At 41.5% G+C, this 16,385-nt stretch overlaps 2 protein-coding genes across 2 annotated transcripts; both read left to right on the top strand.

Annotated features, from left to right (window-relative positions):
* Nucleotides 1-1,820: 1,820 nt before the first annotated feature.
* LOC143400206 (olfactory receptor 14K1-like) lies at nucleotides 1,821-2,816 on the top strand. The gene has a single exon (XM_076857518.2). The coding sequence runs from the start codon at nucleotides 1,821-1,823 to the stop codon at nucleotides 2,814-2,816; it is 996 nt and encodes a 331-aa protein (XP_076713633.2).
* Nucleotides 2,817-11,423: 8,607 nt separating this feature from the next.
* On the top strand, nucleotides 11,424-12,383 carry LOC143400207 (olfactory receptor 14A16-like). The gene has a single exon (XM_076857520.2). The coding sequence runs from the start codon at nucleotides 11,424-11,426 to the stop codon at nucleotides 12,381-12,383; it is 960 nt and encodes a 319-aa protein (XP_076713635.2).
* Nucleotides 12,384-16,385: the final 4,002 nt, after the last annotated feature.

The following is a 16,385-nucleotide window of genomic DNA, read 5'->3' on the forward strand; positions in this document are numbered from 1 at the left end:
GTTAAATCTAAATTTACTTTCAAGTGCTTACTTTAAGATTGAAAAGAATTGATTGACACATTATAGTTCATATTTATGGGATGCAATATGATATTCCAATACTTCCAATAATGCACACAATGTGTAATGATCAAATCTGGGCAGTTACATTTGAATTTTATTAAAAAATTATTTACATAAAGCAATAAGTTCATTTAAAAAAAAAAGAAGTTTCTTGGGAATCACAGAATATGAACTCCTCATTTTATAACCAGAACTACAGTCAAAGAGAACCAGAAAATCTCCAAGTTAGCAAACATTAATTGTAGTGTTGTTTTTTTTAAAAGGCTTTCTGTTATACAGTTCCCTCCACATTTGTTTTAATTCTTTTCAACTGCATGTATTTCTTTGGTTTTATAATAGGAATCACATATAAAACATTGGGGGAAGCCATAGAAAAGTAGTTCCTTTCAGAAGACAATTACTTGGGAGTTTTAAAGAATGCAAGGGCTTTATTTCCAGAGAGGAAATAACTCAGGAAGCACAGCCAAGGAGTGCATGGTTGGTGGTCAGCACACACACTGCAGCCTCCTCAGCTCCTGCTGGCTCATGCAGTCAGATAGTCCTGATTGCAAACACCCGCAACCCAGCACTGAGAATCGTCAACTTGATGGGGGTCCTCAGATGAGCAACTTCATCCACTGCCTTGATAGAATCTGTTTGGAATTGAAACAGCAATTCCTTAAACTTCACACACAGGACATCCATAGGAGAGTTCTGCTGTCTTAGCTAGAACAGGCCTTAATTCCTCTCTAACTGAGAAGATGGAGAAAGCTTGATAAGTTGGACAGAAGTCAGTGGCAATAATTAGCAAAGTTTCATTTTCTTTAGAAAGTAAGTACTTTATTTTCCAAAGGCCTTCAGCTAAATATCTAATTTTTATGAAATGCTTTATTTTTACTCAATTCAATTAAAGTTATTCTATATTTCCTATTAAAATATTTTGTAAATTTTCTTCTTTCTCAAACACTAAATTACCCATTTAGGTTGAAGGATAAATTTCAACCCCATGATCTCAGGACTCGATAGCTATAATTATAGCTATAATTATTTGTGCCTTTTTTTTTTTGTAAAAACACTGGAAATACAGTCAGAGAGAGAGAGACAGAGACAGACAGAGAGACAGAGAGAGAGAGAGAGACAGATGATTTGTGTATGGCTGCATATAAAAACAGACTGTCGGTTGGTAATGGTGAACATTTCCCCCCCTGTTCCTTGTGCTTCTCTAACTTATCATCCATGATCACTGTTGCTTCTTCATTACAATGATATACCTACATGAATTTTATAATTTATAAATTTTCTTTCACTTTTTCTCTCTCCTTTTTACCATAAGCTTTAGTTCTTATACTTTTGTTCAATGTATTTAATAATAAAATATAAACTACATTAACTCTCTATGAATATGTTACTAAGTATTAAAAACAGGATTATTTCAATATGATTCAATGGGTATGCCCTCTTTGAGCTGCTTTACAAGTTCACTGGCTTATTCCAAAAATTCTACGTAGAAATTCAGGAATGATTCAAGATAAATTTTATAAATTTATAAACTTTTTTATTAGATATGTAAAGTCTCCAATTTTCATTTTTTTTCAGTTTTCTCTCTGATCAGCCTTCTCGGCATTGCTGTGACACACATTGGGAGTGGAGCTGGGCAGGTCGTTGAGCCTGCTGTGTCAGGAGAGCTGTGGGTGCACGCGTTATCACAGAGCAGAGCTGGACCCTGCAGCGGTGAGCACACACTGTTGGTCCAGAGCAAGGCTTAGTGGGAACCTGTCATGCGTCCGCCCTCCTCTTCCCTCCATCAGTTCCACAACACGGCGTCCATGGCCAACCACACGGTGGAGATGGAGTTCTACCTCACACTATTCTCCGAGGACCAGGAGCCCCAGCTTGCACACGGCTTCCTATTCTTGCTAATTTACCTGGTGGCACTGGTGGGGAACCTTCTCATCATCGTCCTGGTCACTGTGGACCATTGTCTCCACACCTCCATGTACTTCTTCCTGAAGAACTTGTCCCTCCTGGATGCTTGCCTTGTCTCAGTCACTGTCCCCAACTTCATTGTGAGTTCTTTCTGCCACAAGAGCACCATCTCTTTCCCAGGATGTGTCTCACAGGTCTTGTTGGTGACTCAGTTCGCTGGGACTGAGCTGTCCATCCTCACGGCCATGTCCTATGACCGCTATGTGGCCATCTGCCACCCCCTGCACTATGATGTCATCATGAACAGGGGGCTCTGTGTGCAGATGGTAGCTGTCTCCTGGTTCCTTGGGGGCATCTTCGGGGTCTTATACTCTGCAGGAACTTTCTCTTTATCTTTCTGTGGCTCCAGAAAACTCCCACAATTTTTCTGTGATGTCCCCTCTCTGCTGAATATTTCTTGCTTAAAGTCACATGTCATCATTGATGTTAGTGTGGTCTTTGGGGTCATATATGCACTTTTCTGTGTTGTGTCCATTGGATTTTCATATATGTACATTTTCAAGACTGTGACAAGAATACCATCCTCACAAGGACGGTCAAGAGCCTTCTCCACCTGCACACCCCATCTCATAGTAGTGACCACATTTTTTGTGACAGGCGTCACTGCCTATTTGAAACCAGTGCCGGAATCCCCACATCCTGTGGACTTTCTGGTATCTGTTCTCTATTCCGTGATGCCTCTGTCTTTTAACCCTGTGATATTCAGCCTGAGGAATAAGGACCTCAAAGCCTCTCTGTGGAAGATTCTATGGAAACTGTGTCCTAAGTATTATGGGGGAAAACAATAGGACTATTCTCTAGAAAGGATTAATTAAACATCTTTATAAATTATTGTTTTGGGGGTTTTATGGTAAATGGTTTATTTTGATATAAGGTAAATAACTGAATATTTTGGTTTGTATACATGTGTATTTTATTTAGAATGAGGTTTATAGGTTCATGACCATGATCACCAATGATTATCTCAGAATCATCAATCGTTTCTTCCTTAGAGCGAATCCATGTGATCAGAACATCCATGATACTAGGCAGGCATCTGAAGGACCAGCTCCTCAGAAACTGTTGACACAATTCTCTGCTTGCAGATGTAACTAGTTTAAAGGGTTTGGGGTGGCTGGTGGTCCCAATCTAATCACCTCAACCCTCAGAAACTGCAGACTAAGATTTTCCCCAGAGAAGGACTGCCTGTGGGAGAGTGGTCTGACCTCGCTGTCACTAAAGAGGGACTGTCCTGTGCTGCAGACTCCCAAAGAAACACAGCCTGCCAGTTCCCAGGATTCCAGCCAGAATGATCTTGGCCTGTAGAATAATGAAGATTTATTCTAAGACAAGCAACTGGTGAGGGTTATGACTACAGAAATGTAAAACAACTACAAACCAAATCTTTCCCCCCATAAATGCCTTTAAATCAGAGTTTCTGGCACATGCATAGATATAGATGCTAAGTCTTAGTAAAGGTGATGAAGATTGGGAACAAACACATTATAATCCTCAAAACTTTCACAAAATAGCACAAAATTTATCATTATGTCCATTTTCATGTTGTATTTCACATTTCAAATATTAACATAAAATATGAACATTTTTATTTTGTTATTTTAGCTTTATTATTTCATAAATTATTTATTTAAAGTATTATAAAAACACCAAACTTGCTTGCATTTCTTCAACTTACCAATCCTTGAATTCCTGTTTTTGTTGTTACTGATGTTTTTCCATTTGTCAAGATTAGTATTTTTGGCTGCTGGTTATTTTGCATCTATTTCCCCAATGTATTTTATCATTGTTTATAATCTTCTTTTATATATTTAGGAATATAAATTAAAATAAATTTTTACTGTGAGGAAGGATTAAAATTAACTGAAATTTTTTATTTAAAAAAATAAAATTGTAAAGAGAGGGAAAGGCAATTTCACAATACCTATGTCTCCCACCACGACCAGGTCGGACAGCCCTTGAAATTCTTCAAGCCGAGAGAAGGAGATGAAGTTAGCATTCAACTTGGCCATAGATTGCCTTGTTTTTGAGTTCTAGTCAAGGCAAATAGACAAGAAAGATAAAAACATTCACATTATAAAGGAGAACAACAAGCAGTCTCTATTTACAGGTTTCTACATCTTGTCAAGAATCATCCCTTACCTGTGATTTTGCTTTCTGCCAGTTCAGTTACTTGCAGTCAATGAGAGTAAGAATACATCAAATGGAAAATTGTAGAAATAAACAGTGCACAGAATTTAAATAAATTTTCTAACAGTGCTTATAGTCATAATTTTTTATTTCTAATATTATTGCATATTAACCTCTCACTGTTCCTAATTTATAAATTAAACTTTATCCTAGGCATTTATGTCTAGGAAAGCCCATAACAGACCAGGTGGATTACTCTACGTGACTTCTGGCATTCACTGAGGGGCTGGTAACAGATCCCTAGCTTACCTGGTAGGACTAGTTATGTGGAAAAACTCAAAATTCCAAATATATTTTGAAGACAATTATATTCTTATCCTTAAATTTTATTTATACTATGAAAAGGGACTTCAAACATCCAAAAAAAATCTTGAAATAATTCAGAACTATTATTTTAAAAGGCACAACAAAGGTACAAGATTCAAAACACTACATTTTATCCCTCCATTTCCATCCCCAGTGCCTTGCTTCCCCTCCTCCCTTCCACTATCTCCTTCTACACTACTGATGAACCTCCACTTATTTACATATATTTAAATTTCTGATTGATAGATCTACATAAAGATGGAATCCACTGGGGTTTATTGATACATGCACATAGGGAATATTGTCAAACACATTCTGCATTTTACCCTCCTCCCTCCCCTTCAACCTCTCTCCACTGATCTTCCCTATACCATCGTGTTATCTAACTATCCCTTCCTTTTTCCCCCTTTTCTTTCCCTTGCTTGAGCATATGAGAAAAATCTTTCAACCCTTGATTTTCTGAGTCTGGCTTATTTCATTTAGCATGATGTCTCCAGTTCCATCCATTGACTGGCAAATGCTACAACTTCATTCTTCTTTATGGCTGAGTAAAACTCCATTGTGCATATATACCACATTTTCTTAATCCATTTATCTATTGATCAGTACATGGGCTGGTTGCATATTGGTGTGGTTTAGATATAAGGTGTCAACAAAAGCTCATGTGTGAAACAAAGGGAGAAAATTCAGAGGTGAAGTGACTGGCTTATGAGAGCCTCAACCTAATCAGTGCATTAATCCACTTGGGTGGTAATTATATGATTAATTGGGTGGTAATTATATGATTAATTGGGTGGTAACTATAACCAGGTAGGGTGTGGCTGGAGGAGGTGGGTCACTAGGAACATGCCTTTGGGGCATGTATTTTGTCCCTGGTAAGCAGAGTTATCTCTGCTTCCTGGTGCCACATCCTGAGCTGCCTTCCTCCTCCACACCCTCCCACCATGGTGGGCCCCCTGACTTCCAGCCCAGAGCTATGAATTCGATCTTCCATGGACTGAGACCTCTGAACCTGTCAGCCACATATGAGACGTCTCCAAAAAGCTCATGTGTGAAGTAATGTGAAAGGGTTTAAAGGTGAAATGATTGTGTTATGAGAGCCTGAAACTAATCAGTGAACTAGTCCCTTGTTGTGATTAATTTGGTGGTAGCTGTGGGCAGATGGGGTGTGGTAGGTCATTGGGGCATGCCTTTGGGGCACACATGTTGTCTGTAGTGAGGGGAATCCCTCTCTACTTCTTGGTGCCATGTCCCCAGCTGCTTTCCTCTGCCTCTCACTTCTGCCACAATGTTCTGCCCCACCCAGGCCCCAAGGAATGGCTGGCCATCTGTGGACTGAGACCTTTAAAAACATGTGCCTCCAAATAAACATTGTCTCTTTAAAACTGTTTTTGTCTGCCAGGTGAGATGGAGCATACCTGTAATCTCAGTGTCTTGAGAGGCTGAGGCAGGAGGATCACAAATTTTAAGTCAGCCTCAGCAATTTAGTGAGAACATGTCTCAAAAAAAAAATTTTTAAAGGGTGGGGTGTGCTTTAGCTCTCCTGGTTCATACCAGAAAAAAATTGTTCTTGTCAGGTATCTTGGTCAAATTAATGAAAAAACTGACTAAAATACCTCCTTTATTTGTTCTTGTTAGGTTTTTTGGTTACTGCCACAGTCTGGCTGGGCACAAAATAACCGAGCCGCCACGAGGCACTTGTAGGTTCAAACAGGAACTCCTTTATTGCCTGAACTCCCGCAAACGCCACCCAAGCGGGCCTTCCAGGAACACCACACCAACTGGAACTCCCTCCACCAGAACTTCACCAACCAATGCGAATTCCCCAGGAATCCCCCCCCAGCAGCCGCCAGAGGCAGACAGCAGGGGTCTATATACAACTAAATACACAGCTTAACTAACTATCATCATCTCAATGGCTCTCTGGCTCACCTCTCAACCACTCCCTTCTGGCAAAATGCCATGTGTCATTCCAACTGGGCTGTGGCTCTCAGCAGGTTACAGTGCCCCAAATCTGACTGAAACAGAAATCTTCCTCATGTGGCTGTATCATTAGGGTGTGCTGGTGGGATAAAGAATTTGGAGTAGGGTAGCTGGTTCATACAGTGGTTCCATGCCCACTTTTGAGGAATCTGCATACTTTCCAGAGTGATCGTAATAATTTGTACTGAAACCAAAAAATGCATGATAAATTTTCTCCCACATCCTCACCATCATTTATTATTTATTATTTGCATTCTTTGACCAGAATGAGATAAAATTTCTGTGTAATTTTGGTTTTCTTCATTGCTAGGGATATTGAATTTTTAAAATATATTTATTAGCCATTGTGCCTTTTTCTTTTTAAGAGAGAGAGAGAGAGAGAGAGAGAGATAGATGTGTTCAGTTCTTTTGCCCACGAATTGATTGGGCTGTTTGGTTTGGGGTGTTAAGTTATTTGCATTCTTTATATATTCTAGATATGAATCCCCTATTTGAGCAGTAAGTAGCTAGCAAACATTTTTTTCCAGTTCTGTGGGTTCTCTTTTCACGCTCTTTACTATTTTCTTTGCTCTGCAGAAGGCTTTTGATTTGATGTTGTCCTACTTTCTGATTCTTGGGTGTATTTTTTGCAATTTTAAGGTCTTGTTAAGGAATACTGTGCCTGCATCAATATGATGGAGTGTTGACTCTATGTTTTTTTCTAACAATTGCAAAGTTTTCTGGTCTAATTCATAGTTCTTTGATCCACTTTGTTTTGACTTGTGGGAAGAGTGAGAGATAGGAACGTACTTTCATTCTTCTGTATATGAAAGGTTGGGTGAGAACATTCTTATCTTTTTCCTAATTTTAGTGGAAATGTCTTCAGTTTTTGTCTGTTCAACAGGACGTTGGCTTTGGTTTTGTTTTGTTTAGCTTTTATGATGTTGAGGTAACCTCCTTCTTGTTGAGAGCCACAACCAAGTGAAGATGGCACCTGGCATTTTGCCAGAAGGAGTGGTTGAGAAGTAATGCCTGCGAGCCATTAAGATGATGATAATTAAGTTAAGCTGTGTATAATTATTAAGATAATGCCTGACTGCTGTAACTGGATGATGCTAAATTGAAACAAGCTGTGTATTCAGTTGTGTATATAAACTTCTGCTGTCCAGCAATAAGGAGGTTCCTGCTACCTGGGGTGCCCGCTTACTTTTGAATTCTTGTGGAGTTCCCGTTGAGTTCCCATTGGTTCTCGCAGAGTTTCAGTTGAGTTTGAGTGGAGTTCCCTTTGGGTTCTGGCAATAAAGTAGTTCCTGTTTGAACCTACAAGTGGCTCATGACCTCCCGGTTATTTGTACCCAGGCAGACTGCGGCATCTTCTATCCCTGGTTTCTCGAGGGCTTTTAACATGAATGGGCATGGATTGCATCAGAGGCCTTCTATGCATCTGTTGAGAGGATCATATGATTCTTGTCCTTAATTCCACCATGTGGGGGATGACCTTTATTAATTGGCATATGTGTGTCAACCTTGCACCTCTGGGATAAGGCCCCGCTTGGTCATGGTGCGTGTGCGTGCACACTTTACTCTCCACAGTCCAGTTACGCTAGGATAGGGAGATAATTTGCTGAGAGACCTGGAGCTGGCATGTGAGAGATAGGTTTATTGGGAAATGCTTCTGGGAAAGGTCCAGTGTGATGGGCCGAACAAGTAGCTCTTCTTCCCTCCCAGTGTCTACAGTACTTCACCCCTGGCCTCATGGCACTCTGTCCACTGGAGACCAGCAGGAGGAGCCCTTATCCTCTCTACAGTGGGACACTCCAAACCAGTTACCACAGGGAACCAGCTAACCAGTCCCAAGTTCTAGCACTCATGAGGGAAGTCTGTGTCCCTCAAGATGATACTTATCCAGTATCCAAGATGACACTTACTCTGTACAAGTCCCGTCCCATTTTTCCCTTGACTTGGATAAGTTCTTGAGAATGAAAAGACATTTCAGGGACATAGTGTTTTGCTGTCTTCATTTTCTTCAAGGATGACATAGCGTCAGGGACTAGAAATCAAGGCCCTGTGCAAGCTAGTCAAGCACTCTGCTACTGAAGTACACAGCCAGCTTCTTTAAACTGGCCACTTTATCTCACAACTTTTTGTCATCTGAATCTGAGGTTATTGTGAACACTGTAATTAATATGTATTAGCGTAGCATTCAATCTCAAAGAATTTGTAGGTATGATTATAATTAAACACCTTCTAATTTCCAGATAATTTATGAAAAATAGCACCAAAATCAAAGCATCTGCATGTGGTACAAGTTTTAGCTTTTGGTCTCTGAATCATTGATTAATTAACATCCCTCATTAGAATCATGCATTTGCCGCTCTAAATCCATAAGAGAAAACAGAACTCGTCAATCCAGAAAAAAATATGGCTTATGATAACCTAAAAAATAATAACCATGGATTTGTATTGTGAGATGATAAGTCCCTGGGGACATTCCAGATGCACGGTCCCTCCTGCACATGCCCGCCACAGGGGTTAGGTAAGTGTGTCTTGGGTGCTCTTTCAATAAACACTAGGACTCCTGAGGGCATTCAGTGTTCACACTCACTCACGCACAGTGTCATCCCGGTGCATCCTGCACACACGTGGAGCCAGACTGCGTGTCCAGCAGCCGTGGAGATGAGTAAATAGTCCCCACATCATCTCCCTTTGGAATATTTCCAACTTCCGGCCTGTGGGACAGGGACAACAGAGAAAACCAGCGCCACCCTCCCTCTGCTTGTGCTTATCTACCTCTGCTTTTGCAAACTCTAGGCAGCGGGGACAGTGCTGGGCTGGAGACAGCAGGGACAGTGCTGGGCTGGAGACAGCAGGGACAGTGCTGGGCTGGAGACAGTGGGGACAGTTCTGTGCTGGAGACAGCAGGGGACAGTACTATACTGGAGGCCTCTACCATTTGGAAGGTAGTATGATCTTGGACCACTTAACTTAGTGATCTGTAGTGATTTCACCAGCCTCTACATCGAAACTTGAATGAAAATGGCAATTTCCATTTCACATAGTGCAGATACTTTATCAAATTTGAATGTTCTTTTATTCTGATTATTGATTATAATTTCAGTTAGAAAATAACTGGCCCAGGAGAAAACTTGGGTTTCAATGCCCCAATTAGAAGTGTTTCTTGGATGATTAAATGTCAACTTAAAGATAATTAAAACACATTTGTAAGTATAGGTCCCTGTGAAATAAGATATTAATTTTGAGTGTATTTTCTGAAATATGTTCTCAAATAATTTGTTTCAAAGGCTTTATCTTTATTGTGAAATATTGGCTCAAAGATATAACAAATTTTGTAAATAATCATACTATGTAAATAATCATTACAGAAGAGTTTTACCACTGAGCAACATCCACAGCCCCTTTTTTTGTTTTTTTATAATTTTTAGACAGGGTTTCACTAAGTGGCTTAGGGTCTAAGTTGCTGAGGCTGGCCTTGAACTCGTGATCCTCCTGCTTCAGCCTCCTGAGCCACTGGAATTGTAGGTGTGTACCCCCCTCACCCAGTTTTGCCTTTTTTTGTTTGTTTGTTTTTAGTCAGGCTCTCAGCAATTTGCTGAGTTTGACTTCAAACTTGTAATCTCCCTGCCTCAACATCCCAAGTAGCGGGTATTACAGATGTGCACCACCATAACCTTCCCAGAAATTTTAGAATTTTAGACTAAATTTCATTATCTAAATTCTTTAAAGGACTGTCTTTTTTTCCAACTGGTTGAATTAATTTATTTATTTAATGGATAGAAGGATAGTCAATAGAAAGGAAATTATAAAATACTGGCAGAAAAGTGTCTCAACTATGGTCTTAGAAAATTATATCAGAAGTTATGAAGTAAAATGCCGACATGTATGGATAAATAATCACTAGACATGAATATTGATATGCTGGTACACTTATATCAACATTTACATAGCTGTATATCTATCTGTTTATGGATTTCCATCTAAAGTCGGTTAATTTTTAAATCAACTAGAAAGTTATGTAAATTTTGTCCTTGAACTATAGAAAGAACTCAGAATATCTTAAGGAAAATGTTCATCTGGAAATTGGAAACAGGATTAGCAGCTATTATGGAGAGAATGAAAATATAAATTTAAATAAAATCTTAATATGTCTTGCCTTTTTAAAGTTGTGCACCACGATTTAAATCAAAGTTTGGTAGGCCTCTCTCTCTCTCTCTCTCTCTCTCTCTCTCTCTCTCTCTCTCTCTCTCTCTCTCTTTCATCTACCTAGAAATATTATTTCAGGAATATATGAAATAACCTTATAATCATAAACTTGAAAAAATTGAAAGGATATAAGAGTGTTAAGAAATACAGAATATAGAAATACAGAAGCCCAAAATAAACTCTGAGAGTAAATTTAACAAATTTTAAAAATGACCTAAAGTCTCAGAGAAAATTAAACAAGCAAGAAACTTTAAAAGAGCAGGTAGATATACATCTGTTGTAAAATTTATTTTAAAGACAAGTATCAAAAATATATTAAAATATTAATTGCAGAAGAATTTGCAAAGCAAAATGGAAATAGTCCTGGCAGGCAGCTAGCAGTCTGTCTCTCCCTCTTTAGACATTTTAATACAGATACTTCTTTAGAAGACACGGGTTGCTTTGTGCTGGGTTCCTGTAAACAATTTGTGTCTACAGATGGAGAACATTTTCATAGACTTAAAAAGAAAAATTGAGAGAACAAGCAGTGGAAAAAGGGACAAATGAATGATTCCTTTATTGGAGAAAATTTACTGTTAAATCCACATTGTTCATATGCATGCACAGATTCACACAGAAACACATTCATTGACGTCTGCTCCATGTTGGACAGGAATGCTTGGTATGCCTGCCCTCTTAATCACACATGTCCATTTTTACTGCAGAACGATTGTTTGAGAATGAGTAATAACTCTATGGTCACAGAATTTCTTCTCCTGGGTTTTTCTGACTCACGGAGTCCTCCGCTCCTACCAGCTGTGATTTTTACTGCATTATACCTGGCTGCCCTGGTGGGGAATGGCCTCGTTATTACCATCACCTCCCTGGACCCAGGCCTCCACTCGCCCATGTACCTCTTCCTGAGGAATCTGTCCCTCTTTGACATCTGCCTCATTTCTGCTGTGGTGCCCAAAGCTGTGGCCAACTGGGTCACCCACTGCCACTCCATCTCTTTCCTCGGCTTTGTGGCCCAGGTCTTCCTGGTGCTTTTCTCAGCAGACACAGGCCTGTGCCTCCTCACAGCGATGTCCATGGACCACTATGCTGCCATCTGCCATCCACTGCACTATGAAGCCATCATGAGCAGGGACACCTGTGTGCAGATGGCCACTCTGTCCTGGCTCAGCAGTGGCTTTGTATCTGCTATTCACACCGTGAGCACATTTTCTTTATCTTACTGTGGATTCCATGAGATCCAACAGTTCTTCTGTGACATTCCCCAGTTGTTAGCTGTCTCTTCTTCAAAGCATGTGACTGCAGAAATTGTGTTCATTATCATTAATGTCTTCCTGGACACTGGCTGCTTTGCCGGCATCATCGTCTCCTACGTCTTCATCTTCTCCACCTTCAGGCGGATCCCGTCCACAGCAGGGTGGGCCAAAGCCTACTCCACCTGCCTCCCCCACCTGGCAGTTGTAGTCCTTTTCCTTTCAACTGGTTTTTGTGCTTACCTGAAGCCCCTCCTGGGGTTCTCCTCCTCCACTGACCTGTCTCTCTCTGTGGGCTATGTTGTGCTGCCCCCATCCCTCAACCCCGTCATCTACAGCCTGAGGAACAAGGCCATGAAGGCAGAATTGGAGAAGCTGGTCACCGGGAAGCTCCTGACAAAGCAGCACGTCCTCCTGTTCCTCCAAGAATAGTGTGATTCCTCCCTTCCCACTCGTGGATATATGGGGTCAGTCTAGGCTGGTCTCTGTTTGTCTCCAACTGTTATCTGGAACCAATGTGCTGATCTTAGTTCAAACTGGAATAAAATACACGACCAGGTTATTAGCAAAGCTGCGCTTGGCTGTACCCATCCTAGTTTTGGAGCATTGCCAGAGAAAGTGTGTTCATTAGTGATTCGCCGCAGGTTTCTCTGGGTTATCTTAATTGGTTTATTAAATCAAGGCACACATCTTGGTTTTCGATATTTGCCAAGGGAGTTATTAAAAAGTCATTCTTTAGTGAGTCTATAGATCTAGATGCTGTGGTTTGTGCTCCAAAGAGGAAAAACAGCCATTGTGACCTAAAAATCTCCTGGCCAATGGCCCTGGTTGCACTGGACCTGCCTAATCTCACTTCACCCTGTTGGGTCTGTTGGGCTCTACCCTGGCCTGTTAGCCATTCTTTCCTGAGCACACATTTCTAGAGCCTTACACATTACTTATATTGTCCCCATTTACAAAATTAGCTTCATAGTCAATAAAATATTCACTCCTATCTCAACAGCACATTCATAAATAGCACTGAAAAGCAAAGGATGGACACTTTGCCAGGAGATGCATTTTCCACAGATGGGCAGTTCTCCTACCTAGGCATGAGCACTGTATCTCCTATCCCCAGATGATCATGTACTTTCAACATTTTGGGGTTGCATAAAATATGAGATGTTGAGAATTTGTTAATAATTTCTGTCTTATATGTAAAAATAATTGCTGTGTTCTTAAGTTTTCACTTTACTATGTACTTTTTACCTATACTTTGAAATGTTCTTAATTTTCTATTCTCATTGACCAATATATGGAACTAACATATGAAACTGTTAAATATGTGATTTATTAGTACTTTCTATCACTTCCTTATGATTTGAATAAGAGGTGTTCCTCAAAAGCTCATGAGTGAGACAACACAAGAATTTTCAGAAGTGCGATGATCAGACTATGAGATGTGTAACTGAATTAGGGGCTGGATCTGCTGATGTGGATTAACTGGGAGGTAACTGTGGCAGCTGAGGTGTGGCTGGAGGAGGTGGTCAGTGGGGGGTGGCTGTGGGGTCTGTATTTTTTCCGTGCTCGATTCCTGTGGGCCGTGCCCTGAGCTGCTCTCTTTTACCACGTCCTTCCTCCATGATGCTCTGAATCACCTCAGGCCCAGGACTGTGGATCAGCTCACTGTGGACTGAACCTCTAAAAACATGAACCAAAATAGACTTTCTCTCCTCTAAAGTGCTCTTGCTGGCTATCTTTATTACATTGACCAAGATCTAACTTAAACAGTATAATATCTGACCAACCATACCAAGAGCTGGAGACACTCTCTCTCTCTCTCTCTCTCTCTCACACACACACACACACACACACACACACAGTGAGAATTTTAAAAAGGAGAAAAAACTTATACTTGTCTTATGATTTTTCTGGTTCATGACCTTACCTGAAAATAAATGTACAGTGAAAAATATTTGGGGAAAAATATATATTAGTTAGAATTTACTAGAGGAAAAGGAAAGAGTTAAGTATGCTTTGTGTTTCCTCTTTATTTTATTATTTTCTAAAACATTTGTTCAAAATAATTAAGACTAGAACTCTCCTGCGGTTCAGCAATCCCACTGCTGGGCAATCCACAGGTCAAGGGGACATTTGACAATGGAGCACATCTAGGCTGCAGCCCTGCATCCTGGAAATGAAGTAGTGAAAACAGCTGGCCAGAGAGGCGGCCAGAGTAAACACCCTGAACCCAACATTGTACAGCTCGAGACTTGATGGGACTTGCAACATGGGATTTGGTTACTGGAGCAGAAAATGAGGAAAGAATTCCTTGAACCCAAGCCCTGACAATTGTGGAGCCGTGGGGAGGGGTAACAAAGAGAAGAAGGGGAGGGAAAACCCATGAGCTTCCTCCTCAGAAATAGCCTGGAGGACAGCAGGCTGAGTTAGCCAGTCATCAGCCCCAGAGACAATGGAGAACCTCACACAGGCCAGCCGGGGTGGGCTGAGGGCTGTGCGGCAGAGTGGCCTCTGCAAAGCCTATAGTTGGCCCGCTTCCCTAGAACAAGCCTAATAAACACAGGCTCTCGCCACATTCAGACAGCCACAGGTAAACCCAGAGGGAGCGCCTCTGGAGTGGCTGCCTCTGACACTCATCAGAGAGGCTCCTGTGGAGGATCACTGCTGGCTGAAGACTCCCCAAACCCTCCGCTGCAGACAGAGGAGTGAGGGGGACTTTGCCCAAGAGCAAATCACTCCCATGGGTGTGAGCCCCAACCCAGCACTCCCCCACCACCAAAGGAGCCGGTTGACATCATACCCCTGTCACGGTGGGTGGAAGCCTTGGTGTCACAGATGCCCACAGAGGAACTGTGCCCACAGGCCTCACAGGTTCAGTCATCAAGAGCTTTGATAGGGCTCTACAAAGAATCCCCAGTGGATGAGGCAGGTGATAAGCACTCACAGCCACAGGGGCTCAGACCAAGTGGGCCCACTGATACTCCACTGCCATTACAGAGATGGCATCCTGACCATCTCCACCAGTCACAGACTCCACCCACAGAAAGCCTGTGCTCACAGGCCCCACCTTTGCAGACAGCCACCAAGCTCTATGCCACCATAAAGAAGGCCCTGCAGGGGGAAGTGAATGCTTAGAATTCCATAGAAGTCAACAACAGCCCTGAGCCTCCCCTGTTCCCCCCACCTAATGGAAACAGCCAGTGGGTGCAACATCCCAAGCATGCAGACAGGCCTGTGGGCTGCCGACCACCCACCAGCTGGTGAGAAAGTGACAGAAACCAGGGAAGCAGCTCCTGATCCCAGCATGGTTCATCTCATGGACAGAACTTCCAGTGCTTCAGATAGAGAGCTCTGTTTACTTCATTAAATAGTATAAAGACAAAACATTGGGAGTTTAGCTTTTTAGAAGCCATGAACATGATTGGAGTATCTTCCCATTGAAAGGTTATAATAGGAGCAGATGACCTTTCCAGAGAATTTTACCAAACATTCACAGAACTAACAATCTTTTTAAATTCTTTTGAAAAATTGGCATTGGGGCAGCCCTTCCAAAATTATTCCATGAAACAAGTCACTGCCCCCAAATACAAACAGACAAAGACATAAAAAGAACAGAAAACTATAGAACAATATTCCCAAATGTTCCTCAACATTAATCCTAAACAAAATACCAGTACACTACCACCACCCACATAACCAAATGGCACGGGCATGTTCCCAGAGAAGACGAGTAAATGGTTAATTACTGTATGAAAAGAGACTCAATATCACTTATAATCAGAAAAATATTCATAAAACTACAGCGATGTCTCTTAGGGACTGTGTTCTCTTTAACAATCACACTCTCCTAGCCCCGGTTGTACTTGCCCTTTTCTAGAGAAACTGCGAGATTTTTCTAATCCTTCTGCCCTGCTTTCTGCTTCTGAGTGTCACAGTAAACTGGGCTGAAGGCTGACTGGGTATCCATGCCTCTGCCCCAGTGCTGCTCTGGTTGGAATTTCCTCTTCCAAGTTAATTAGCCCAGCATCTTTAAATCCATCCTCACAGAAAGTCTCAGTATACAGGCAGAACACAGGCGATTCCTTTGCCAGAACACCAACAGTCTCTAGTCCAATTTCCATTAGAGCCTGCTAAGAGCCACAGCCAAATAATATGATGCATGGCATTTTGGGTTGAAAGGTGATGCCAGCAAGCCATTGAGATGATATGATTATGTTAAGATCTGCATTCATACGGATATTGGACTCCTGCTGTCCACCTTGGCCTGCTACGGGACTCCTGGAGAGTTCCCATTGGTTGGGGAAGTACAGTAGAAGGGAATTCCAGAGGAGGGACTTCCTGTTGGGGTCCGGGAGAACGCTGCGTGGGTCGGTCGGCAATCTGGCCGGGAGCGTATGGGGCATTGGCGGCAGTTTCAAAAATAAAGTTTGTTTC

Source organism: Callospermophilus lateralis, chromosome 5 (assembly GCF_048772815.1).
Source record: "Callospermophilus lateralis isolate mCalLat2 chromosome 5, mCalLat2.hap1, whole genome shotgun sequence".
NCBI lineage: Eukaryota > Metazoa > Chordata > Mammalia > Rodentia > Sciuridae > Callospermophilus > Callospermophilus lateralis.